Raw genomic sequence first — 23,465 nt, 5'->3', positions numbered from 1 at the left:
ATTGGTAGCTGTGGCTGAGCAGTCAGACTTCTCTCAAGAAAAGTTGGTCAGTATAGGGAGCATACAAGATAGGGTAATTCTTCGCAGCAAAACGAGTAAACACGCAACCAGGCTTTAGTATAAAGATAGTAAGTTATTTATTAATAACAGAACGTCTAAGAAAAATACTAAAGTGAACCACGGCAAACAAATCAAAATACAATTACTCTGCAGAATGGAATAAAGCTCAATCCCCCGAAACACAATATCGACAACTCTAGGTTCTACGGCACCACTTATTTTCAGACAGAGGTGTATACCTCAACCCAGATGACACTCGAATATTTAGTGAGGAAGGGAGAGAAGAGAAAGGCAGGTAACGAAGTCAACACGGTTCGCACTGAAGCGGGTAAAAATGCACGGCAAGAAAGCATTAATCACTCTAGATCATACAGTTCGGCGGCCAGGCCCACTCGGTGAGAGGCAAGGCACGATGTCCTGGAAAGTCTCTACGGGTGATGCACTCAAGTCTCGTTTAGCAAATTGGTTAGCGACAGGTTGAACCAGTTCAGAACAAAGAGTGAATAAAGCTTGGAGGCAACCCAACGGAACGGAGAGGAATCAGATACCTCACACGAACCGATCGAAAAGGGAAGCCAGGCAGTTACGGTACCTTGTTGTGGAAGACAGCTCCGACGGGGGCAGTTGTTCCTGGTGGTGGATGCACGACGGGTCTTGGCCAAGAGAAGAGATGCTCTCGTCGTCGAAGAGAAGATGTCCGGTGCACCACCAGGGAAGAAACCAGCCGCGGAGTGCTTCGTCACAAGGCACCACCTTTCGATCACGGTGCAGGAGTAGTGGCTATCCGGTTGCCGGGTGCTCTGCACGGGCAATTCGACCACTGCGTCCTGGGCGACCAAAAAGCACAAAGAAGAAGAAGACTGGTTGTTCCCACCAGCCAGGGAAAGAGCCTCTCCGGCAGGGAGATCTCTTCTGTCGTCGGGAGATTGTGAGACGATTCCGCAGGGCTTCACCGGAGGTGTCGTCGTGCAGGTCGAGTCAACGTTACCCTCGTCGGATTCTTTAGGTCCAGTGGCGACTTCCTGAAGATCCAGTCCCAAAGGCCCTGCTTTTATGCAGACGTCCCCCATTCATTCAGCCTAGCTTGTCAATCAACACATGCTAAGTGGTGAGCGGGAAGGCTCACCACCTGGGCCAATCACTCCAGAGTGCGACCTGAGTTGGCAAGGCAACTCGGTCCAGGGTGTCTAGACCCCCTCCCACACCCCTGAGGTAACCCAGACAGAATGGCGCCACCTTCGCGGGTCTCTGTCCAGAGGCCCGCCAAAAGTGGAACAAAGGGCTCAACCTTCGGTTTAGGAGTCACAGAGAAAAACACAGACGCCATTTTACAACCCGAGTTCTGGCAGAAAATACCACTCGATAAACCTATTTAAGATAAGTAGATCGGTGGTACGTTGGAGATTAACGAAAAACAGTATTAATCTTCAACAATGGGACGAATCCCATAGAGTTATGCTCGGGGTCGAACATAACAAGTAGTTTCCACTGCCACCAGCCAAAACTCGACGAGGAGGGACGGGACAGTGCCCCCTCGAGTAACAGATCCAGGAGTAATCGAATTACCCCTACTAGCACGTCCACAATAAGATGGTTGGTACTAGTTCTGTTAGTAAATTTAGGTCTAGTAAAGCCAATGGTGACTTTACATGCCCGGGGAGACGGTAGTCAGTCCCCGGGTATGGAGTCTATGGTGGGGGGACCAGCTAGGGTGCCCCCGTGTCACGACACGTAAGGCGCGGGGTGACACACATAGAAAAACTTATGAGACCCTATGGAGTAAAAGACCCCATAGCCCATCGAACACATTGACAATTCAAAGGAATTCCACACATACATGTCCAAGAGTGAGAGGAAAAGGGTCACACTCTTGGCAGGATGGAAAAAACAAACTCCAGCAATCCAGCAAAGCTGCTGGGGGACTCACTAGGTTAGGAAATTCAGCCTAAACAGAGAATTCTCCCTAACACTCGCCCCCCCCAGACTAAGGGACAGGAGGATTTAATCCACTCCTGGATGAATCTCATACCTCTAGTCGATGATATACATCCTAGAGAGACCATCAGCATTTTGGTGGTGACATCCTGACCTGTGCTCAATGGTGAAATCGAACCCTTGCAGGCAGATCGACCATCTCAGTAGTTTTGGGTTTTCCCCTTTCATTTGCATTAACCATCTCAAGGGTTGGTGGTCAGTCTGAATAACAAAAGTAGAACCATACAAGTACGGCCTAAGCTTCTTCAGAGCCCACACGATAGCAAAGCATTCTCTTTCGATTGTTGCCCACCTTGTTTCAGGATCCTTCAGCTTGCGGCTGATGTAGCAAACGGGGTGCTCCCTACCTTTCCCATCCAGTTGACTGAGTACGGCACCTATCCCTACATTGGAAGCGTCTGTCTGCACAATGAAGTGTTGGCGGTAATCAGGAGCTCTGAGTACTGGGGCTTGGCAAAGAGCCTTTTTCAGGTTTTCAAAAGCCTGATTGCACTCCTCGTTCCATTTAACCTTTTTAGGGAATTTGGGCGAGGAGATGACATTCAGTGGAGAAGCTATGGTCCCATAGTTCTCTATGAAATTCCTGTAATACCCGGTGAGGCCTAGGAAGGCTCTCACCTGAGTCTGAGTAGTCGGTGTTGTCCAATTTTGCACAGCTTCAATCTTACTGAGCAAAGGCCTTATTTCTCCACCGCCTACCTCATGCCCAAGGTAGACTACCTTACTCTGTCCAATTTGGCATTTACTCGCCTTTATGGTCAGATTGGCTCGTCTAAGAGCCTGCAAAACATCTCTCAGGTGGGTTACATGTTCGTCCCAGGAATTGCTGAACACTGCTATGTCATCCAAGTATGCCATGCAGAAGTCCTCCATCCCGGTTAGAACTTGGTTTACCATCCGTTGAAACGTAGCAGGTGCATTTTTGAGTCCGAAAGGCATTACCGTAAACTGGTATAAACCAACGGGGGTAGAAAATGCAGTTTTCTCCTTGGCATGGTTGGTCAGGGCTATTTGCCAATAGCCTGACGTCAAGTCAAATGTGCTGAGGAACTTGGCGGCGCCAAGTTTATCCACCAACTCATCTGTTCTTGGCAAAGGGTGGGCATCAGTCGTGGTGACTGCGTTAAGAGCTCTATAATCCACGCAGAATCTAAGTTCTTTAGATCCGGCCTTTGGTACTAACACAACTGGGCTAGACCATGGACTAGTAGAGGGCTCTATTACCCCGAGATCAAGCATCTTGCTGACTTTACCTTTGATGTGGGTTCTTACGTTTTCTGACATGCGATATCCTCTGCTTTTGACAGGCAGACAGTCACCAGTGAGTATCTTGTGCTGGCCCCAAGGGGTCAAGCCTGGTGAGAGCGAGAACAGAGAGGCAAACTGATTCAACATAGACTTGCACTCTTCTTGTTGCTCGGGTGTCAGATTGGAGGAGAGATTTACTCCTTCAATGTTTTCATCTAAAGGTAAGCCTCTGAGGAGATCCGGAAGAGCTTCACTCTCTTCTTCTTCCTCGGCTGATGCTAGAAGCAACGCTCCTACATCAGGTCGTGAGACATACGCTTTAAGTCGGTTGGTGTGAAAGACTGTCGGAGCCTCCTTGGGGTTACCCAAGTCCACCAGATAGTTAACCTCACCGAGCTTACCCACTACTCGGTAGGGTCCCATCCATTTATCTTGCAAGGCCCGCTGCCTTGTGGGGATCATAACAAGAACAAGCTGGTTTTGAGCGAACTCAACCATGTTAGCCTTTTGATCGTGCCAGTGCTTGACCAATGCTTGTCCAGCTTTCAAGTTATCGCTTGCTTCTGTCATCAGGTGCGACATTCTCCTCCGGAGACCTATCACGTAGTCAGTCACTCTGACTGGCTTGGGGGAAGGAGCACTCTCCAACCCCTCCTTAATCAGGGCCAATGGACCTCTGACGGGATGACCATAGAGCAGTTCGAAGGGAGAGTAGCCTACTCCCTCCTGAGGGACTTCTCTATAAGCAAAAAGAAGGCATGGCAATAGAAGGTCCCACTTACGCTTAAGGGGTTCTTCTAGAGCACCTATCATGCTCTTCATGGTTCGGTTGAACCGTTCTACCAACCCATTGGTTTGTGGGTGGTAAGCCGTTGAGATCTTGTAAGTTACTCCGCAGGTTTTCCACATGGCTTTCATGTAGTGGGACATAAAATTTGACCCCCTGTCAGAGATAACTTCCTTAGGAAATCCGACCCTAGTAAAAATACCAAGGAGGGCCTTAGCCACAGCCGGAGCTGTAACAGTCCTCATAGGAATTGCCTCAGGATACCTAGTAGCATGGTCTACTACAACAAGTATAAACCTGTTGCCTGAGGAGGTTGGAGGATCAAGGGGACCAACGATATCAATCCCTACTCTCTCAAATGGGACTCCCACAACGGGAAGAGGCACTAACGGTGCCACATTCTTGGACCCAACCTTACCAGAGATCTGGCAGGTATGGCAGCTTCTGCAGTGTTTTTCAACTTCGGCCCCCATTTTTGGCCAATAGAAGTAGAGTGAGAGCCTTTCCTTAGTCTTCTTGAAACTCAAGTGACCAGCCAAAGGAATCTCGTGGGCTAACTGCAAGAACTGTGGTCTGTTCTCTTGGGGTACTACAAGGCGTTTGTAGTCTCCAGGTGCAGACTCGGTTGGTTCACTATAGAAGAGGCCATCTTCCCAGTGTAACCTATGTTTCTCAGGCTCTTGCCCTTCAGCCTGAGTTACTGCCTGACGGCGAAGACCTTCCAGAGTTGGACATTCTCTCTGTCCCTTACTGAAGTCTGCCCTGCTGGGTCCACCTTCTGCCAGTAACGACTGCAGCTCAGGATGGTCAACAGGATCCAGATCTCCAATGAGTTCCTGGCCTTCCATTAGCTCTTCTTCAGAGTCTAATTCTACCATACAGGGTTGTACTCCCCCCTCAGCCGCAGCTGGAGGTGGAATTACGGGTGTGACGTTGGACAACCGCGGGGAAGTCCGTGTCGGCTGCATCGGAAGGTGGGCTGTTGGTTTCGGTTTAGAAGTTTTAGGTTTCCCTTTTACTTCTGTGTTCCTAGAGACAGCGGCCGCCATTTCCAATGGAGCAGGAGTGATTTCTTTCTTCATCATCTCCCCGAGAGTACCGCGCAGGGTCCTCTCTCTTGCAGGTCTGGTTAGCTCCTGTAACCGTTTACTAGGAGGTCTGGGAGTATGCGATACAACTCCGAGAGTTTTCAAATCGTTACCCAACAGTACGCGTCCTGGTACCTCACTCTGTATGCTGACAGGTATCTTTACAGTCATGTCGTTACACTGGATGAGAACTGGTAATTGGGGAAGCATCTGCACAGGCCCTCCAGCTAACTTGGTGAGGCGTTTGGGTGCCTTAGCAACATCCTCAGCCTGAAAAAACGATTTATCCACCACAGTTATGCTGGCCCCAGTGTCCCTAATGGCAGGCGTCTCCTGACCATTCACCTGGACACTGTCCTTATAATACTCTTTAGTATTATCGGGGATAGAATTATAGACATCTAAATTCTGTTGTTCCCACAACCCCAGGGATACTAAAGAAACGCTGGCTGAGACTCCAATGGGTTCGTCAGCTAGCAATAGAAAGTTTCCACTTGCCATTTGGACTTCCTCCTCTGGAGCGAAGGCTAAGGAGACAAGCTGGACCCCTGAAGGTTTACCCTTACATCTGGGATCTCCTTTCACGTGATCAGTCGAGCCACAAACAAAGCATTTCCCGAATGCTTTCTGGAATGGTGGCTTGTTCTGACCTCCTTCCGGTTTGGCACCAGAAGACACACTATTCTGCTGTGGTTTTCCCGGTGGCTTACCCTTCTGGTTTTGTTTGGGGCCCTCTTTGGAATGTGAGTTATTCGAATTCTCCTTTGAGTCTTTTTTAGGCTGTTTTCCCTCGTCCTTTTTCTGAGTTACCCCAGAATCCTTGTGAGTAGCCCTGTTGGCAACCCACAAGTCAGCAGCCTTAGCTAGAGCCCTGGAATCTAATTCCTTCGAATCAGCCAAGTGCTGTCTGAGCTCAGGAGAACAGGCATCATAAATCGACTCCAACATAAAAAGATTTTGCATACCCTCGTAAGTGTTAACTTTGTAACCCTTAATCCATCCCTCTAAGTTTTTCAACCCTTCACTCACCCAGGTAGCCCAAGGGGTACCATCATGCTTTTTGAGGGTTCTAAACCTCTTAAGATACTGGGAAGGGGTCTTCCCGAATCTAGCTATCAAAGCTAGTTTCACACTTTCGTAATCCGTCTTATCCACCTCCCCCAATTCCATTACCACATCAGTCGCAACAGGAGGAAGCCTAGAGAACAACCAGGGAAGCAACGCATTCCCGGTGATGTCCTGGAGCCCATGATTGTATTCAAACAGTTTCACCCAATCCAACACATCCAATCTCGGTTCGTACATACCCACTAATTCCTTCGGCATCCGGGGTCTTTTGGGACTGGAGCTCCTAGAGGAACCAGAGGAGAGAGAAGCATTTTCCATAGACAACTTTTTCATTTGTAACTCATGATTAAGCTCTATTTCTCTGAGTCTTAACTCAGCTTGCCTCTGCTCAGCTTGAGCCAAGAACCGTTTATGTTCTAATTCGAGCTTCATTTTTTCAAGTTCAAAATAAGCAGAATTACTCGTGGGACCTGGTATTGGCCCCGTAGGCACAGTTGGTAAGGCAGGTAGAGGAACAGGTGAGACAGTTTCGTTAGCCTCGCCGTCCTCGTCAGCCTCTTCATCGCTATCATCAGAATTACGATTCAGATCAACACCATTACTGTTATCTACAGTTGCTGGAGAGTTTGGTTCCTCTGAACCAGTACCCAGACTTTGGTTCGCCAGCAATCTCTCTATCAGTTCTAACTTCTTGCCTTTTACAGGAAGATTCTCTTGTCTACAGAGAGCTCGCAGACTCTCAGTATTTTTATCCGACAAAGACTCTTGGCTGTAAATTTCCATTGTAGACATGTTTTTTGAAAGTTGCTTTTGTAACGTTTTGTGGTTAGTCGTTCTACAGCGTCGAAAAACACTCTAAACTGTATACTCGATACTAATCCCACCGCTGTACACCAGTGTTAGGCGGAAACCTGTGCAGTTCCCTCTGGGACCACTGCAAAAGATTTAGGACTACAGGTGTTGCGATGAACCCACTTGGTAGCAGTCTGTACCACACAGATTCAATTGGTAGCTGTGGCTGAGCAGTCAGACTTCTCTCAAGAAAAGTTGGTCAGTATAGGGAGCATACAAGATAGGGTAATTCTTCGCAGCAAAACGAGTAAACACGCAACCAGGCTTTAGTATAAAGATAGTAAGTTATTTATTAATAACAGAACGTCTAAGAAAAATACTAAAGTGAACCACGGCAAACAAATCAAAATACAATTACTCTGCAGAATGGAATAAAGCTCAATCCCCCGAAACACAATATCGACAACTCTAGGTTCTACGGCACCACTTATTTTCAGACAGAGGTGTATACCTCAACCCAGATGACACTCGAATATTTAGTGAGGAAGGGAGAGAAGAGAAAGGCAGGTAACGAAGTCAACACGGTTCGCACTGAAGCGGGTAAAAATGCACGGCAAGAAAGCATTAATCACTCTAGATCATACAGTTCGGCGGCCAGGCCCACTCGGTGAGAGGCAAGGCACGATGTCCTGGAAAGTCTCTACGGGTGATGCACTCAAGTCTCGTTTAGCAAATTGGTTAGCGACAGGTTGAACCAGTTCAGAACAAAGAGTGAATAAAGCTTGGAGGCAACCCAACGGAACGGAGAGGAATCAGATACCTCACACGAACCGATCGAAAAGGGAAGCCAGGCGGTTACGGTACCTTGTTGTGGAAGACAGCTCCGACGGGGGCAGTTGTTCCTGGTGGTGGATGCACGACGGGTCTTGGCCAAGAGAAGAGATGCTCTCGTCGTCGAAGAGAAGATGTCCGGTGCACCACCAGGGAAGAAACCAGCCGCGGAGTGCTTCGTCACAAGGCACCACCTTTCGATCACGGTGCAGGAGTAGTGGCTATCCGGTTGCCGGGTGCTCTGCACGGGCAATTCGACGACTGCGTCCTGGGCGACCAAAAAGCACAAAGAAGAAGAAGACTGGTTGTTCCCACCAGCCAGGGAAAGAGCCTCTCCGGCAGGGAGATCTCTTCTGTCGTCGGGAGATTGTGAGACGATTCCGCAGGGCTTCACCGGAGGTGTCGTCGTGCAGGTCGAGTCAACGTTACCCTCGTCGGATTCTTTAGGTCCAGTGGCGACTTCCTGAAGATCCAGTCCCAAAGGCCCTGCTTTTATGCAGACGTCCCCCATTCATTCAGCCTAGCTTGTCAATCAACACATGCTAAGTGGTGAGCGGGAAGGCTCACCACCTGGGCCAATCACTCCAGAGTGCGACCTGAGTTGGCAAGGCAACTCGGTCCAGGGTGTCTAAACCCCCTCCCACACCCCTGAGGTAACCCAGACAGAATGGCGCCACCTTCGCGGGTCTCTGTCCAGAGGCCCGCCAAAAGTGGAACAAAGGGCTCAACCTTCGGTTTAGGAGTCACAGAGAAAAACACAGACGCCATTTTACAACCCGAGTTCTGGCAGAAAATACCACTCGATAAACCTATTTAAGATAAGTAGATCGGTGGTACGTTGGAGATTAACGAAAAACAGTATTAATCTTCAACAATGGGACGAATCCCATAGAGTTATGCTCGGGGTCGAACATAACAAGTAGTTTCCACTGCCACCAGCCAAAACTCGACGAGGAGGGACGGGACAGTGCCCCCTCGAGTAACAGATCCAGGAGTAATCGAATTACCCCTACTAGCACGTCCACAATAAGATGGTTGGTACTAGTTCTGTTAGCAAATTTAGGTCTAGTAAAGCCAATGGTGACTTTACATGCCCGGGGAGACGGTAGTCAGTCCCCGGGTATGGAGTCTATGGTGGGGGGACCAGCTAGGGTGCCCCCGTGTCACGACACGTAAGGTGCGGGGTGACACACATAGAAAAACTTATGAGACCCTATGGAGTAAAAGACCCCATAGCCCATCGAACACATTGACAATTCAAAGGAATTCCACACATACATGTCCAAGAGTGAGAGGAAAAGGGTCACACTCTTGGCAGGATGGAAAAAACAAACTCCAGCAATCCAGCAAAGCTGCTGGGGGACTCACTAGGTTAGGAAATTCAGCCTAAACAGAGAATTCTCCCTAACAGTGGGGACCTGGTGGAGGGTGCCCCACACTGCTGGGGGGGTGGGGGGGTGGGAGACATGAGTTGGACATGAGTGGGGGCCTGGTGGTGCTGCCCCTGCACTGCTGGGGGGTGGGGGTGGTGGGAGACATGAGTTGGACATGAGTGGGGGCCTGGTGGAGGGTGCCCCACACTGCTGGGGGGGTGGGGGTGGTGGGAGACATGAGCAGGTGTGCAGGGTAGTCCCCTGTTTTGTGGGCTGCCTGCAGGGGCCGTGGAGGGTGTACAGGGTACACCTGTGAGGACCCACCCAGCCTAATCACGTGTGATTATTCCCGTGCACCCCTGTAATACACGTACCCAGCCAAATCGCGTGTGATAATTCCCGCGAACCCCTGTAATACACGTACCCAGCCAAATCGCGTGTGATTATTTCCGCGCACCTCTGTAATACACGTACCCTGGCTAATCGCATGTAGAACTTCACGCGTACCCCTGTCATACACGTACTCAGCCAAATCGCATGTGAAAATTCCCGCGTACCCCTGTAATACACGTACCCTGGCTAATCGCGTGTTTAACTTCACGCGTACCCCTGTCATACATGTACCCTGGCAAATCGCATGTAAAAATTCCCGCATACCTCTGATATGCACGTTACCCGCTTTGCGTTCCTTGTTTGGCAGCCCTATCAACTGGTCCAGGGTTAGCGCAGCCCTTTGCGATGATTTAGCGATTTTGATGGCTTTTCCTTGAGCGAGGTGTTCTTGGGGGCGTTACTGGCGCTGCTGCAGGGTCGCTGCGATACTCTGCGCCACGGCTGGTTTGGGAGCCTAAAATCCATGAATACGCTGTGCGCGGAAATCGGTTTTGGCACACGTGCCTGGCGCAGACAATCGCATACGGACACTCTGCGCCAGCCGCTTGCGACACTTTTCTGCGAAATTCTATGAATTACTCTGTTAATGTTAAATGGGGAAATGTAGTGACACCCTACAAACGGCGACATTGTGCAATCTGCATAATTGGTAAAAAAATATCAATGACACATACATTTCGTAGAAAATAGTGGAAATTGTACTGACATCGTACAGACGGCGGTAATGTGCAATCTCCATAGTGGGGGTACGTCATTATTAATATAAGACTGTGTGTTTCGTACTAGATAAGCGGGGAAGTGAAATTAAAACATGTAGCAGTATGCAACCTCAGCACAAACTAAAGGTGTAAAACGTAACCTTTTTTAGTAAACATTAACTTTTTATGGGGAAATATAGTACCACCTTACAAAGGCGACAATGTGCAACGTGCATAATGGTCATTGAAATTTCAACGGCACAGAAACGTCCAAATGCATTAGTAGTAATAATTATTTTATTTTTTTTACAAACTAAGTAATTAATGGCAGTTTAGTGTACAGGCCTGAAAAATAAGCTTCCATGATATGCACCGGCTCCATTGCGGCCTCCGCAGTCACACAGTAGGTTGTTTGCAGGAAGACGTCCTCGGGAACTGATTTTTCATGTGCTTCACAAACCTTTTTGAAGCATAACTTATCAAAGGGTATGTTTTACAAACTGTGCCTCCCTACATTCTTTCTGTCTCTTCCCTGTACATCAAGGTCGAAAAACAATTGACCCTTATGAGTTTTGGTACATGTGCGACCATACTGAGCGCCTAGTGAAAAATTGAAATTAAGTGACCTTCACTCAGAACGCAAATGCATTCTCATTTTGCAACAACATATCAGCAGTCATTCATAAGAAACGTTACTCCCCAACATATGCAGAAGCGCAGTGTTTACGAAACAGTGCAAGTGGCTTCCTCAGATTCCACACTATAGGACGCCAGTCTGACCGCAGTACTGTTGGTTATGGCTTCTTACATAGACCCAGTAAGGGCTTGTCGTACATTGCCTACCAAGTCCCACTGTACGGTATGATAGTGGTAACAAGAATAAAGCACTGTTTCAGTTCCTGCTTCCACATATAAGTAATGCTTACCATTTCGGCACAGTGTTCCAAAAGGGTTTGTTTGCGGTGATTTCGGCGTACAACAGAAAATGAAATGACCATGGCAGCTGTATCGAAAGAATGCTACGCACTTGACGCTGTGGCAGAACCAATCAGTGAAAGCGCAACATCTTGACGTGCAGCATGCCATAGATTAGCCAATAGAAATCTTCTCCACTGAGCGAACAGGGAAGTGAGACCACAGAGCGGACATAGATATCACTAATTCTTAGAGTGTTACTTTTTGATTGTTTTAAAGGAAACTACTGGACGATTTGTCACAAAATTTACAAAAGCACACTTTCGGGAACAAGCCCCTGCCGCAAAATTGGTGAAAATCCGTCCAGTGCTTTGGCCTGCAGCCGTGCGCAAAGTTTTTGCTCCATTCAGTCTATGGGAAAAAAAGAAGTTTTGGGACCCCCCCCTATAACTCTGCCCACCCTGGAGGAATCCTTACCAAACTATGCAAAAAAAATCAGAGTGGCCCATATACTTTTTTTGCAAACTTTGGTAAGGATTCGTCCAGGGGGAGCCAAGTTATAAGCCGCCAAAAAGTGCTCTTCCTATGGAAACAGCAACTTAACCATAACTACTACATGGCCACGTAATATATATATATATATATATATATATGGGGTTATGCGTCAGGAGGGGGGTTGCAGGGGTTTCCCCGCACTTATGTAACAATTGACCTTCACAATTCAGTCAATTGTGAAAAGGTCCATTGTCATTCGAGCAAATGTGACTTCAACAATTTGTATACAAGCAGTGAACCTTGTGGGATTTGAACCTGTGATCATGAGGTCAAACACAGGCCCCTGTATTGGATGCAGTAGTCCACTGAGCCACAGACACAGCTTATGTGTGTAATCAGCTCACTGCCATGTGCAGTGTTTGATTGTGTGTGCAGTGTATGGTAGTAAGAGATGGAGTTGTGGGCTGGTTAGTGGGGGGCTGGGTTAGAGAAAATCACCCTTTTCGTTCAGGATTATTGTTCAAATTGTGTGGAACGTTTTGAATTGTTGTCCTGATTCAATTAAAAGGGACACAGGTTGATTGACCTAAAGGACGCCGATCTCCTGGATTCATTGGTCGACGTGTTGCATGCAACGCACAGGCAAAACACATTTTGACCAATAAAATGTGCTTGTCAGGAATAAGCATCAATTGGTATATACGTATAGTTTTGAAATAAAAATGGGTTGGCTTTTGACAGAGGACAATCAATTTATAACAAAAAATGACTGATGACAAAAACAAAGTCACAGAATAGAATAATATCCAAGAATTTCCAGTAGTAAAGAACCTTTGAGTCAGAATTCTCATCATCCCATTTTTGTAACGCTTGATTTCAAAGGCATATGTTGTTTGTGTTGTCAAAGGGTTATGTCATTTTTGCTTGTAAAGACTGTGACACTTATTACAGTAGAAACAGTTCCAACTTATGATTTATCATACCGAAATGTTTGACAATTTAACGTAGGCTGCTCATGATTTCAGAACCTGTAACAGTCATAGGCCCTGATTCCGAGGTGCAAGCAAACCTAGGAAAGTGTTCTTCCACGAGGGAAGAATACTTTCCTTAAAAAGCGCCATTTTCGGTTTTAGTGATAATGTGACGGTCTGCCATCAAAGCCACTACAATTTGCATGTGCTTGATTTACTGCTTGACAACAGTCCTAGCAACCATGGGAATTGCAGGCCAGGCACTGCGGGGATTCTCCTTTCAAAAGCACTTGTTTTGCATGTAAAAAAGAAGATAAACTGCCTCTAATGCACCCTTTTCGCTGTCTAGAAATAGCATTTCCCAGACTGCAGAACCACATGTCTAAATGGCTGCAAGCTTAAGGACACTTGTGCAAATTAGAAAAGTGCCAGACTTTAAAGAAATGCTTGTGCTGCCACTGATGCACACGTTTCTCCTGCAAGGAGATATTTTAGCAGCTTTTGATGCAGGAAAGCACGACATCTCCCACCAATACTTAGGCCCACCTCAAAATAGTGGTGTTACTTTTAGCACAAGCTCAGAATCGCGGCCCATTGTCCCAAAGGTCAATGCCACTTATTATTCCGAACACATTCTCCATTAAATCTGGGCATATGATTGGAATATTTCCTTGTCTCGAGCCAACCAGAAGGCTTGGAAGATGGCTTTAACCCCCACATCGGCAGGTGGACATGGGGCCTCAGTGAGGGATGTGGGCCTTTACCGGCCATGTCTGCCTGCCGATGCAGTGGTGAAAGCCATTTTCACCCCTGGATTTATCTGGGGTGTGAATGGTTTATTTATTTTATTTCGGGAGATTGACTGCGCTTATTGTGCAATGCCAATCTCCCGAGGAAAAAAAACAAAGATGACTGCCGCCATAGGGAATATGGACGAAGTCCCTTTTCATTTCTTTGGCAGTGGCGGGAGCGGGTGGAGCACCAGGACCAAAGCACAAAGGTCCGGTCCAGCAGGTAAGTGGGGAGGGAAGGGGCGGGGAAGGGATATGGTTTGTGTTGGGGAAGTGGGGAGGCAACACATTCCAGCCACCTAATTGGCTAAGCACCCTCCTCTGTTATTTAATAGCATGTGACTCCCTTACTAAGCAAATTGGTCTGCTATAAACTTAGGATGTTTTCCACTACCTCCCCATTTTGTGTTATTTGGTTTCAGTTAATTAGTTGTAGTCACTTTATTAACCTTGAATTCTTAACCTCATTAAGTGTTCTCATCTGCCCTTGCCATATATGAATCTGGGACTGAGAAATAGTTATGGCCTGATCCTGTGCCTATAATGCTAATTTGTATAGCGCTATGAGACTCATAAGTGTAAAGACCTGTGTGACTTAAGAATTTTCAAATCAAGTACCACTCATGATTTTGAAAGAGTGGTAATGTGGTGTTTAAACTAGAGTTTGAGGATCATGATTTTAAAGACCTGTATTGCTAAAGCTATGTAAGACCAAAAACCCTTATGGTGGCAGCGACCCTTGTCTAAACTGATTTGAAAGACACGTACCATTTGTGATTTAAAATGATGACGCCTCTCCTTGTGATTTCAAGTAACAGCGTCTTGTTCAATCTTACAGAGCTCTGCAGTTCTCAGCTCGGAAGAGCTGGTTAGAAAAAGGAAAGCCCTGGTCCAGGCCACAATGTCCGGCCGCAGCTTCTCCACCCCACAAGGGGAGCTGGACATGCATCGGTTGAGCCGGGCCCTGGAGAAGGTGTCCCAGATCCAAAAGCAGAAGCGCAACTTGTCCATGGAGGCCCGGCTGGAGGAGATCGGGCCGGATGTGCAAAGGGTTCAGAGAAGCAGCCTCACCCGAAGGAGCCTGGCAGATTCCGGTGAGCCTCACCCGGCATATAGATACTGGGTATCCAGAAATATGGATTTTTGTAACAGTCAATATTGCTGAGTGTGATTAGGATCCATCAGTATGATCGTACACAGTGAAACAAAGATGGCATCATTGTGGTTAAAACACATCACTATGACTGTAGGTATGGAATCAAATATATTTGATCTTACATTTGAAAAGCTGTTATAGATCTATTTCAGTATTGTCAATTGATGAAACCAAGATGGCAAAAGTATGATTACTGTCTAAATAGATGATTCCATGCATTGAAAACTAAATCAAATATAAGCAGGTTTAAGTAGTTTTCCCTTGACACACTAAATCCCTTGAATGGGGAGTCCTTCCCATTCAATATCTGTCCTGCAGTGACCTATTCTCACTCAACAGGAAATAGTCAAACACCCTACCTAATCAATAATCGATCTCCAAGGTTTTCTCTTCCCACCAAATCAGTCGACCTCAACGGTGAAAGCTCTTCCCCTAAGAACAGCTACAAAAAAGCAATGTTTCAGCGACTCAGCCTCCCCAATGCTAGAGCGGAGCGGATTCCAGGTCCCCAAAGCAGATCAGGAAGACCTCCTTAGTTTGCCAAAGTAACTCAGCAAAACTTCCATCACCCCCAATAGTAGTTACTTCCAGATTAATCTGATGTCAATTTTTGATTGGTGTTTTTAAAGCGCTAATGTTGACGGTATGATTCAGCATGTAAAAAAAGGCTCTAACTATGTGGCCAAGAAAAACTGCCTTAAGTGTCGCAGAGAGATAATTCAAGGGCCTTGTATAAAACTACACTTATATGACTATACAGTCTAACTACATTATAGCCAGTCTGGCTTCCACTCAGTTTCAGCCTGGCTTCTAGTCCATCATATGTGCCCTTCCTCGGATGAACCGAAGTGCCCTCATTTTCATCTACTATTTTTGAACGTTTGTGATAAATTATTATACTCATTTCCCCCAAACAAAGAGTGATCAAATGCCATCATGGAGCAGTGAAGGAAGGAGGATTAAATATGGCAAAAACTGGGGGTTTTGGCTGTTGGAAGGAGTCTGTGGTGGGTGTTTTCTTACCACCTTAAGCGTTCTGCCCAGACTCAAGGAAATAAGTACGGTAAGATGGTTTGTTGCTTAACTTCCTCAAGTCTTATAATAGGGGAGCGGGTAAAGCTGTCTTCCCAAAAGCATGTATAACCTCCATTCTCAACGGTCTATACTGGCACTTACTGTTGTTGGCTGCCGTCTTGGTGGTTGGATCTGTCGGACAGCCAATTTGGCTGTCAAGCCCCATGGTCCCCTTATTCCTTCGATGAGAAGGTCCATGGTTGTCATGGGGCTCAGTCCACCCCCCTTCTGATGGCACTGAGATACTCTGTTCCAGGTGGAGCTGGATCAGGAGATAACAAAGGTGCATACCTCACCATTGTCTCAATGCCATCCCGCGGTCGAGATACTAGATCCTCGATTCCCTGACTTGATGTTGAGGATAGTGTATGCCAAGCGAAGGTCACACTTGTACATGACTTTTAGACAGTGAGAGAGATATCCAGGTTCAATAGTCTATAGGAGTAAGTGACATTTGAGGCTTTTGGACACAAGTTAATGTTCTACTGGAAAATCAGCATATCCCAGGTGTGCCGCTCTGCTAAAAGTCATTACAGCCACTGAGGAGAGATTGTTCTCCAAGGTGTCAAACCCACACCCAGTGAATAGGGTTTGAGGTGTGTGATGTAACTCAAAGAGGGGTTTTCAGGACTGTGTCCCTGGACATTTGCCATGCTGCTGAGTGATGAGAGCACTGGAAGGCACACTCATGCACGGCACCCAGGCAGCCAGATTTAGACTCCAATAATGCCCTACAGGTTCCTCACCTGTAATCTCTTTCCTACTCTTGTCTTTGTAGTAAGGTCCATCGCCCTGTAGGTCCTCACAGGGGATACAGAGTTCCCCAATTTAGCCACTCATGGAGCCCATGTCACCTGGCTTTCCCAGACACTAGACACAACACGTGATAAAAAGAGATAGGTTAAAAGGTGGGAAAACAGAGACACCTGGGACAAATATAGAGCACAGAAACTGTGAGGCCAGAAGACCAGGAAATTCACTATAAATAACGTGCCCACTAGAAGGAAGTGCATATTGGTATTGCAGAAAGGGTAACTACACACTTTCTGTAGTAGCGAATGATCGAACGCACTCTCGATTTGCATGCGTGTTTGGAATCCTCTGGTAGGCCCCCGATGGGAAAGACAAGGTTCGTTTACAGAATGCTGGCCCCAGTAGCAGTCTCTGGCCACCTTGCAAAATGCATTTGGCCTGACCGTTGCTAATACGGTCAGTGCGTCTGGAACCACTCTGACAGCACTAGCGAGTGTAAGGCACCCAGCAGCCTGTAAGGCATACAGGATAAGGGGCCAAAACCCAGGCACAGCCAGAGGGCACCCAGATGCTTTGTTAATACAGTCAGAGGAAACTTCCACCACAACCTTGAGCTTTGATGGCCCTACAAGTCAAACCTCACCACTTCAGGACACCAAGAATCTGGAAGCTAAGGCTTTCCCTTACACATTTTCTTCCTTATTCTTTTGAAGACTCTGATTGGTCAATCTGGTTTAATGGGGAGCTGTAGAAAGTTGTGTTTAGATCCCAAAGACCCCATCCTACCAAACCTTAACTGATATGAATGATACCTTGGGCCTCGATACGGGTTTGGCGGTAGCCATGGCGCAATTGGCGGCATGGATGCCTCCAAAACCGGGTCCGGGTTCCCTGAATGGGGAATTACCGGGCCATTCCGAGTCTGGAGGGCCCGGTAATTCCTCCTTCAAGGAACCAGGCCCGGACTTTCCCCATTCCCATTCGAGCCCCCAAAGGGCTCAATGGGAATGGGAGAGGGAGCTAACAACAGGCCTATTATGACCGTCCCGTTGTTAGCTCCCTGGTCCCCTCGCGGGACCCAGTAACGACGCCTGGTTTTACCAGGCATTCTTACCGGGTCCTGCGAGGCGACCTCGTAATCAGGCGGAATGGGAATAACGGGTCTGCATCCATTAGCGGACCCAGTTAACCCATTCCGCCTGACTCGTAATGAGGTCCCTTGTATTAGAATGTCTACAGTGTGACATCCCAGCTCACTACATTCATTTCGTAAGTTATCACCATGATCGCTAGACCATGCATGAACTGAATCTGTCTGTCTTCTGCAGGTAACCTCCTCTCCCCCTGCCAGATGGACTGGGACATGTTTGTGGATCCCCAGTACCTCTTCTCGCCATCATTGGCCGCAGAGGACGTGGCCGAACCTGAGGAAGGCCTGAATGCCATGCTGCAGTGCCGCATAGTGATCCATGGGTTGAGTGCCGGCAAGCCCGTTTCCTGGGAGGTGGTGTCCAGCCTGGAGTCGCTGCTCGGTGCAACGGATGAGCAGAAGCAGGCAGAAGATGGGAAGGCCATGGGCAATTTCCTTCACCGGCTGACCGCCCGATCCGTCATCCGCGACATTGAAGACATTGCAGAGAAGGAGTCTGAGATAGAGCACAGTAAGAGAGAAGGGGGGTATGGGGATACTGATGTCCAATGTACTTCCTAAAAACAAAGAATCATCCTTGACTTCTGAAATGAATGGAAACAGCATAAATAGATAGTGTAACCCAGCTTAATGAAGGTTTTCTCTTTCACTCTGAATTTTAAGCACATTGTAACGTTACCCTGCTCAACTTCCTGCCTCCATGATAATCTTTACCTTCACTGATACCCGTACCTCAAACCCCTGCCCAGCTGGTATCTGGTTGCAGCTCTTTTGGCCTAAACCCTGCCCACCTGGTGCCTTCCTGGTTGCCGCTCTTTTGGCTTAGCCCCGCCCACCTGATGCCTTCCTGGTTGCTGCTCTTTTGGCCTTAGCCCCACCCACATTGTGCCTTCCTGGTTGCTGCTCTTTTGGCCTAAGCCCCGCCCACCTGGTGCCTTCCAGGTTGCCGCTCTTTTTCCCTACTTAAGCAGCCCTACAGCCTCTTTTCCTTTGCAGATGGGGAGCAGGTGCAAGTGGATCTAGGTCACCTGGCCTAAGCCCTGCACACCTGATGCCTTCCTCGTTGTCGTTCTTTTGGCCTTAGCCCCACCCACCTGGTGCCTTCCTGGTTGCTGCTCTTTTGTTCTAAGCCCCGCCCACCTGGTGCCTTCCAGGTTGCCGCTCTTTTTCCCTACATAAGCAGCCCTCCAGCCTCTTTTCCTTTGCAGATGGGGAGCAGGTGCAAGTGAATCTAGGGCAGACGACAAAAAGGGTAATTCCTGTTTGGAACAGAGAAGGATTGTTTTTACAAACAAACTGCGCACACACACAGATTAAATTAAAGTTGGTGTATATGTAATCCGCAAAAAGGTAGCCTGACACGTGTTTCGAGCAAAATGCTCTTCTACTGAGGCTACAGGTTTCTGTACATGGGAGATAAGCCAGTACATGAAATTTAATATACCTATGAATGACCCAAACAAGGAGGCAAAAAGCCAAGAGGACTGTGAACACACCAAAACAAAATAAACATTGAAGGTAGGGGTTATCAGCCACATTATACAGAAAAAATGCATGGTGTCAAGTAATGCATTTGCAAAACAAAATATCACAATTCGTAGGGAGAGGAACAATATAATGCAAACAAACAATGTCATGATGGAGCGTAAAAAATAATGAAAGGAAAAAGAGGGGTAGAGGTAGAGAGGGGTGAGAAAGAACAGAAGAGTGCGTTAGCAATGTTGATCAAGGTTGGCCACACAGTTAGTTGGTCTTTGAACGAAAACTAGGTTAGGTACCTGTTAATGGGGTTCGCTTTAATTTGGAAACTAGGCAGGGGATAAGAAAGAAAAATGATTGTGAAAAAAGGGGGTATTTACCCAGAGCGGGACATAATGTCACATGTAATAGCCTTAAACTGAATTTACCAAGGGTATGTGATCAGTATAGAAGCAAAAAATATATAGGACTGCGGGGTCCACTGTAAAAATAACATACAGTGAATCAATGTTAACTTTTAAAATAAGCGGTAAATTAAGTTGATGACATTTGAGTAATTATCATTAATACGGCGGTAGCAAAATTCTACATACCTTAAGATGCAGTTGCAAGAACAAATTGAAAGTGAGTTCGCGCTGAGACTGGATACACAAACCAAAAATTAAAATGAGCGTGAGAGTGCAAGCCCAGCATGAGGAAGAACGTAAAAAAGGCATAAATGGCAATTAGAGAGTCGTCAAAGGTGCACGTCTAGCCGCTCATTAACAAGGCGCGTAGACCCTCTGAAGAGCTAGAGGTCTACGCGCAAGTACTGCTCTTACCAGCGTCTCCACTGTGTACGAGGACAGGAGCCAGGCGTGCGCGGCTCCTACTTTCATTAATAGATGTAAGTCCGATCGTTGCAACAAGGTCTGAGTGTCAGGAATGGGCCGCCATCTTGGGTGAGTAAACCTTAAAAGCATGAGAAGCGCTCGCAGGCTAGCGGGGCAATTCACAGAAAATATTAGTTTGCAAAAGAAAAGGAAATACGGTGAAGGTGTATAACTAAGCAAGGCAACCTTACATGAAAGACTGTGAAGCGTTGAACAATATACTGGCCTTGAATTAAAAAAGGAGGGGGGGATTTATGTTGGTGTGGGAATGATAGTCCCCCATCAAAGAGTGTTTGCGCATGGGAACAAGGGGGACGGCGGAATAGGGGCCGTGTTGCCCTTGAAAAGATGTAAGGGAATGAACAAATGTAAACCCGGTGCCTGAGCCAATTGGTGAATTTAATGCGAAGCTGAATGTCTGCCACACTAGTGGGTGGCGGGAGCAAGTATGTCCTGATGCATCTACCTTTTAATCCCCACCTCATGTGGGCATTCTGAATTTCTAAGGTCTGAATAGACTAAAAACTTTTTGGGTGACCAACATTAAATCAAAAATGACAACCTGACTTGTTGTCCATGAAGCAAACTGCACATCAGAATCCACAATAAAAGCACAGTGCTCATAAAAATACAGATAATTCATGGTCTGTATTGAGGCCTTGTGTTACAGTACGGTATTGGCAGATGAGGCGAGCCTCTAATTGTCTCAGTTTAAGGACTAAATTGCCCCCACGATGTGGCAGGGTCACTTTCGCCATCCCAGTAAATTTGATTTGCGCCTTGTCATCCATTTGATGAGTTTGTTGCCAATATACCGACAGTGGTTACTTAGAATCTACCTGGGAAATGGATGCCAAGTGTTCCCTTATCCTGATCTTAAGCGGTCGAATTGTACTGCCAATATAGCACTGTCCACAAACACATATAATGCAGTATACACAAAATTTAGTATTGCAATTAATAAAAGATTGAATTCTGTGAGTGCCCAAATGACCAAATTCAATTGTGCAGGTTTTGTGTGCATAGGCACACATAGAGCATCCCCCACATTTCCGGAAGCCTTTGTTGTCTGGTTGGTGAAACCAAGTAGTTTTTTGTTGTGGGTTAGACATGAAAGAAGGTGAGAGGATTCTCTTAAGGTTATTAGCCTTGGTGTAGATGAAGTTGGGCGAGTCATCTACCCAGGAACCAATATCTCTGCCGAGCTGTAAAATATGCCAATGTTTGTTTACAATCTTGTACAGACTGGAACTATCTGCATTGTACCTGGTAATAAATTTCAATTTGTTACTGTGAGTACTATGGGGACGTACATTGGGAGTAAGCAGATCCTCTCTCTTCATAGACTTAACCTCCCGTTTTGCCTTATCAAGTAGGCTGCTGTCAAAGCCTCTTGACAAGAAACGGTTGCGGATAAGTGCACATTCCGTAATGAAGTCCTTGTTTGAGGAGCAGTTACGTCTAGCACGAACAAATTTCCCTTTTGGGATATTTTTTAAAACAGATTCACCAAGCAGTCATTAATGACATTCGCACACTGCAAGACAAAGCCAGTAAGAGGATTGTAAACAAATATTGGCATATTTTACAGCTCGACAGAGATATTGGTTCCTGGGTAGATGACTCGCCCAACTTCATCTACACCAAGGCTAATAACCTTAAAAACATCGTGTCACCTTCTTTCATGTCTAACCCACAACAAAAAACAACTTGGTTACACCAACCAGACAACAAAGGCTTCCGGAAATGTGGGGGATGCTCTATGTGTGCCTATGCACACGAAACCTGCACAATTGAATTTGGTCATTTGGGCACTCACAGAATTCAATCTTTTAATGATTGCAATACTAAATTTTGTGTATACTACATTATATGTGTTTGTGGACAGTGCTATATGGGCAGTACAATTTGACCGCTTAAAATCAGGATAAGGGAACACTTGGCAACCATTTCCCAGGTAGATTCTAAGTAACCACTGTCGGTACATTGGCAACAAACTCATCAAATGGATGACAAGGCGCAAATCAAATTTACTGGGATGGCGAAAGTGACCCTGCCACATCGTGGGGGCAATTTAGTCCTTAAACTGAGACAATTAGAGGCTCGCCTCATCTGCCAATACCGTACTGTAACACAAGGCCTCAATACAGACCATGAATTATCTGTATTTTTATGAGCACTGTGCTTTTATTGTGGATTCTGATGTGCAATTTGCTTCATTGACAACAAGTCAGGTTGTCAGTTTTGATTTAATGTTGGTCACACAACTAGTTTTCAGTATATTCAGACCGTAGAAATTCAGCATGCCCACATGAGGTGGGGATTAAAAGGTAGATGCATCGGGGCATACTTGCTCCCGCCACCCACTAGTGTGGCAGACATTCACCCTCACATTAAATTCACCAATTGGCTCAGGCACCGGGTTTACATTTTTTCATTCCCTTACATCTTTTCAAGGGCAACACGGCCCCTATTCCGCCGTCCCCCTCGTTCCCATGCGCAAACACTCTTTGATGGGGGACTATCATTCCCCCACCAACATAATCCCCCCCTCCTTTTTTAATTCAAGGCCAGTATATTGTTCACCGCTTCACGGTCTTTCATGTAAGGTTGCCTTACTTAATTATACACCTTCGCCATATTTCCTTTTGCAAACTAATATTTTCTGTGAATTGCCCCGCTAGCTTGCGAGTGCTTCTCAGGCTTTTAAGGTTTACTCACCCAAGATGGCGTCCCATTCCTGACACTCAGACCTTGTTGCAACAATCAGACTTACATCTATTAATGAAAGCAGGAGCCGCGCACGCCTGGCTCCTGTCCTCATACATAGCGGAGACGCTGGTAAGAACAGTACTTGTGCGTAGACCCCTAGCTCTTCAGAGGGTCTACGTGCCTTGTTAATGAGCGGCTAGACGCGCACCTTTGACCACTCTCTAATTGCCATTTATGCCTTTTTTTCGTTCTTCCTCATGCTGGGCTCGCACTCTCGCGCTCGTTTTAATTTTTGGTTTGTGTATCCAGTCTCAGCGCGAACTCGCTTTCAATTTGTTCTTGCAACTGCATCTTAAGGTATGTAGAATTTTGCTACTACTGTATTAATGATAATTACTCAAATGTTATCAACTTAATTTACCACTTATTTTAAAAGTTAACATTGATTCACTGTATGTTATTTTTACAGTGGAGCCCGCAGTCCTATATATTTTTTGCTTCTATACTGATCACATACCCTTGGTAAGTTCAGTTTAAGGCTATTACACATGACATTATGTCCCGCTCTGGGCAAATACCCCCTTTTTCACAATCATTTCTCTTTCTTATCCCCTGCCTAGTTTCCAAATTAAAGGGAACCCCATTAACAGGTACCTAACCTAGTTTTCGTTCAAAGACCAACTAACTGTGTGGCCAACCTTGATCAACATTGCTAACGCACTCTTCTGTTCTTTCTCACCCCTCTCTACCTCTACCCGTCTTTT

General features: G+C 46.6%; 1 protein-coding gene across 4 annotated transcripts in view; it reads left to right on the top strand.

Moving 5' to 3' along the window:
• VWA5B2 (von Willebrand factor A domain containing 5B2) overlaps nucleotides 1-23,465 on the top strand; it is a 967,193-nt gene that overhangs the window by 770,811 nt on the left and 172,917 nt on the right. For all 4 annotated transcript variants that reach the window (XM_069618816.1, XM_069618815.1, XM_069618818.1 and 1 more), the window contains exons 15-16: nucleotides 14,344-14,599; nucleotides 17,817-18,149. In XM_069618816.1, the coding sequence (XP_069474917.1) occupies nucleotides 14,344-14,599; nucleotides 17,817-18,149 (589 nt within the window). The remainder of the gene's footprint in view (nucleotides 1-14,343; nucleotides 14,600-17,816; nucleotides 18,150-23,465) is intronic.

Source organism: Ambystoma mexicanum, chromosome 10 (genome assembly GCF_040938575.1).
Source record: "Ambystoma mexicanum isolate Mex_15411 chromosome 10, UKY_AmexF1_1, whole genome shotgun sequence".
Taxonomy (NCBI): domain Eukaryota; kingdom Metazoa; phylum Chordata; class Amphibia; order Caudata; family Ambystomatidae; genus Ambystoma; species Ambystoma mexicanum.
Note: the sequence above shows the minus strand (reverse complement) of the source record. Positions and strands in the feature narration are given on the sequence as shown.